At 44.2% G+C, this 4,166-nt stretch overlaps 1 protein-coding gene across 1 annotated transcript in view; it reads left to right on the forward strand.

Annotated features, from left to right (window-relative positions):
• The first annotated feature begins 984 nt into the window (after window positions 1–984).
• Window positions 985–4,166, forward strand: part of Hadha (hydroxyacyl-CoA dehydrogenase trifunctional multienzyme complex subunit alpha) — a 12,402-nt gene continuing 9,220 nt past the window's right edge. The window contains exons 1-3 of the mRNA XM_013351378.2: window positions 985–1,190; window positions 2,467–2,601; window positions 3,498–3,669. Of these exons, the coding sequence (XP_013206832.2) occupies window positions 985–1,190; window positions 2,467–2,601; window positions 3,498–3,669 (513 nt within the window). The remainder of the gene's footprint in view (window positions 1,191–2,466; window positions 2,602–3,497; window positions 3,670–4,166) is intronic.

The following is a 4,166-nucleotide window of genomic DNA, read 5'->3' on the forward strand; positions in this document are numbered from 1 at the left end:
ATTATTTTTTTCTGCTGTGTAGTACTCCATTGTGTAAATGTACCACATTTTCCTTATCCATTCTTCGGTTGAGTGGCATTTAGGTTTTTTCCAGGTTCTGGCTATGATAAACAAAGCTGCTATGAACATTTTTGCTTCCTTGTCAAAAATCAGGTGTTCGAAGATATGTGGATTGATATCTGGGTCTTCTATTCAGTTTCATTGGTCCTCCTGTCTGTTCTTATGCCAATACCAGACTGTTTTCAGTACTGTAGCTCTGTAGTAGAGTTTGAAGTAAGGGATTGTGATGCATCCAAAAGTTCTTTTATTGTACAGGATTGTTTTGGCTATTCTGGGTTTTTTGCTTTTCCATATGAAGTTTAGTACCGTTCTTTCAAGATCTTTGAAGAATTTTGCTGGGATTTTGATGGGCATTGCATTGAATGTGTCATATCAGATATTTACATTAGACTTCATAACAGTAACAGAATTACAATTATGAAGTAGCAACAACAATAATTTTATGGTTGGGGATCAGCAAAACATGAGGAACTGTATTAAAGGGTCACAGTGTTAGGAAGGTTGAGAACCACTGGCTAGATCATTGGCAAAAGTTACCACTCCTCTGCTGTAAAGAATCTGAGGGCTCAGTTATAGTAAAAACCTCTTTCAAAGCTGGGTGTACTGGTGCACACCTTTAATCCCAGCACTTGGGAGGCAGAAACAGGAGGATCTCTAAGAGTTCAAGGCTCAGCCTGTTCTACAAAGCAAGTTCCAGGGACAGCCAGGGCTACACAGAGTACCCTGTCTCAAAAAACCCAAAAATAGATAGATAGATAGATAGATAGATAGATAGATAGATAGATAGATAGATAGATAGATAGATAGGCAGACCTCCTTCAAAGTTAGAAGTGCTCCAGAGGGGGATAGACAATAAAGAGAACACCAGTGGCAGGGGAGCTGAAGCTGCACCCGGGTTCACTGAAATGCCTGTGGAACTGAGGCATGGGGTGTTGCCTCTGCTCTGCAGAGAATGAACTGAAGGCATCCCCATTACTAGACCCTGACGTTCCACCTTTCTTTCTTCCCTTTACCTTTCAGAAATTCGGAGAGCTTGCGCTGACCAAAGAATCGAAGGCACTAATGGGACTTTATAATGGGCAGGTCCTGTGCAAGAAGAATAAATTTGGAGCACCACAGAAGAATGTTCAGTAAGCTGCCCTGCCTAGAAAGCCTGTGCATTTGCTTTGCACCAAGTGTGTAGGTGTCGTGCATCCACAGAACTAGATTTGTCCTCAGCCTCTTCTGCCCTGCACACAGTAGAGCTTTTATTTCTGCCCTGTGCACAGGAGAACCTTTATTCCAAGTATATTCTTGTTTTCAGATGCTCTGAGTTCTCTAGGTCCTTCTACCAGCTTTACGGAGCTTTCTTTTCTTTCTTTTTTTTTAAATTTTATGTTCATTAGTGTTTTGTCTGCACTCATGTCTGTGTGAGGGTGTCAGGTCCCCTGGAGCTAGAGTTACAGACAGTCATGAGCTGCCTTGTGAGTACTGGGAAATAAACCTGGTCTTCTGGAAGAGCAGCCATCTCTCCAGCCCCTATAGAACTCTCTTATTTCATAATGATTTTCTAATGGTCTGGTGTAGTCTTACTTCCCAGACCAAAGGTCCACTGCTGGAGCTGTAACTCAGCTCGGTGAGTAAATACCTACGGGGCGTACAGGAGTTCAGTTCCCAGTACCACACTAACCAAGTACTGCGAAGTGCTACCTTTAATCCCTGAACTCAGGAGGTGAAGGCAGGAGGATCAGAAGTTCAAGGTCATCCTCTTCGGGAAGAGTTCAAGGCCAACCTAGGCTACTAAGAACCTCTCTCAAAACAAACAAAAAAGCAAAAACCTAAAATCTACTAGTAAGGAGCCTGAAGTATTGTGGCTTCAGGGCCATAGATTTTGGGAGAAGGGAGAATGACAAAAAAGTTAACGTCACTAAGAAGACACTGACAGATTAGTCTGCAGACAGATCTCTGCAAGATTAGACCTGGTTTTCTGTGAGCTTCAAGCACAGCTGAAAGGTGGTAGAGTTCTACCTTCACAGAAAGACCAGTTCTTCACACTCAGTGAGTTTTACATTTGTCTTTAAAAATCAAAAATTAAGCAGGTGGTGGTGGCGCACTCCTTTAATCCCAGCACTTGGGAGGCAGAGGCGGGAGGATCTTTGTGAGTTTGAGGCTAGCCTGGTCTATAGAGCTAGTTCCAGGACAGGCTCCAAAACCACAGAGAAACCCTGACTTGAAAAGCCAAAACAAAAAAAAAAAAAAACAAAACCAAAACAAAAAAATCAGAAATTTTCTGTAGATAGAAATCATCAAAAGCTGTTAGACTTGTGTCCGGTGTGGCTGGCTTGTTAGGGGACAGCATGGCTGGTGTTCCCCAACTACTAAAACGCCTGAGATGCTCACCAGAATCATTTGATCATCTCCTTCCAGGCATCTAGCCATCCTCGGTGCAGGGCTGATGGGAGCTGGAATCGCCCAGGTCTCTGTGGACAAGGGACTGAAAACTCTGCTTAAAGACACCACAATGACGGGGCTGGGCAGGGGACAGCAGCAGGTGTTCAAAGGGTAAGTCTTCTGCTTCTATCAGGAAGCAGGGCGGTAGGCTTACTCTTTTGTTTTTCATCACAGATTCCTTTTTCCTGAACATGAGCCCTTGGTCTATCGTTTTACCAAAGTTTCCTTTGTTGTTTAGAAATACAAATTATTCTTGCAACTCTTTTTCTTATAAATATGAAAGGCCTTTCAGTGTTGTAGATATTTTAAATGTCATTTACTTATCCTTCGGTGTGAAACTAGTAATTCTCGGGTGTCTGACTTGGCTGAGGTTTGCATGTAGTTGCCAGTGGAGTGAATCCCAGAGCCTGCACGCTCTTCTGAGAGGGCTGAGGGGAGGTGTGAGTGAATATGTGCTGAGCCCTTGAGCCTGTGAGTGCTGACAGAGGCCTGCTGTCTGCAGGCAATACCCATTTACAGAAAATCCAAATAATGGTTAAACAAGAGTTTTAAAATAACAGAGGGTGGCTGTCCTTCTCCCTGTGCAGTCCCTTCTCATGTACATGCCACCAGTCTTGTTCAGAGGAAGTGGCGTCAGCTCAGCCAAACTGAGGTTGCTTCAGCCCAGTTTTCTGCACAAGCATGATGGATGAGCTGGCTGCACTAGACCATCCTGCTTGGGACTTTTTGCTGAGTGAGGGCATTTGTGTTTCCTAAGAGGATTGTGTAGCTTGAACATTGGCTATATAGAGATACTTTATGGTAAAAAGACTGTGTGCCTGGGGTCCAACTTGACTTCAAATGGTAATAACCTCCCTCCTTAATAACCATTTAACCCCAGTATCTCTGAGCAACTCAACCTCCTCAAAATGGGAATAATGATGTAACCTCAGAGTTCCTGAACACACATAGCAACTGTGTGGCCTCCAGTCTCCTATTCTTCCACTCTAAGAATGTCTTCTTTTTAGATTGAATGACAAAGTGAAGAAGAAAGCCCTAACATCATTCGAAAGGGATTTCATCTTCAGCAGCTTGATTGGGCAGCTCGATTACAAGGGTTTTGAGAAGGCCGACATGGTGATCGAGGCTGTTTTTGAGGACCTCGCTGTTAAGCACAAAGTGTTGAAGGAAGTAGAAGGCGTAAGTAAGGGCTCCTCACCCTTGACTCCCAGAGGACACTGAGGCAGGGTTGTATTGGGAGGGGACACGTGCCATAGCCCATGTGTGGAGTCAGGGTAGCTTGTGGGAACTGTTTCTCTCCTCCACCATGTGGGACCCAGGGGTCAAATTGAGGCAGGTGCTTTGCCTTTACCCACTGAGGTCTTGCCGGCCCCAAGTGTAAGTTTTTATGTGAGTGCACACACAGGGTGTACATGAGGAAGCTCAGGTCTAAATCCTGAGGGAAGAAAATGAAGTACCCTGTTCTAAGCACAGGGCTTGTTAACCTTACTCAGGTAGGAGAGAGGAAGGTTCCAATGGGGACTAAGGACGCTTTCTCCAGACAGTTTTGGATGCTCTTCTGTGGTGGTGCTCCTTTGGTCCTGCCCCTGAGTGTCCTAAGTAGCTCAATCTTTTTTTTTTTTAACTTTTAAATTATTCTTTGTGTCTTTCACTTCATGCATCTCCCTTGCGACCTC

Source organism: Microtus ochrogaster, linkage group LG3, assembly GCF_000317375.1.
Source record: "Microtus ochrogaster isolate Prairie Vole_2 linkage group LG3, MicOch1.0, whole genome shotgun sequence".
NCBI lineage: Eukaryota > Metazoa > Chordata > Mammalia > Rodentia > Cricetidae > Microtus > Microtus ochrogaster.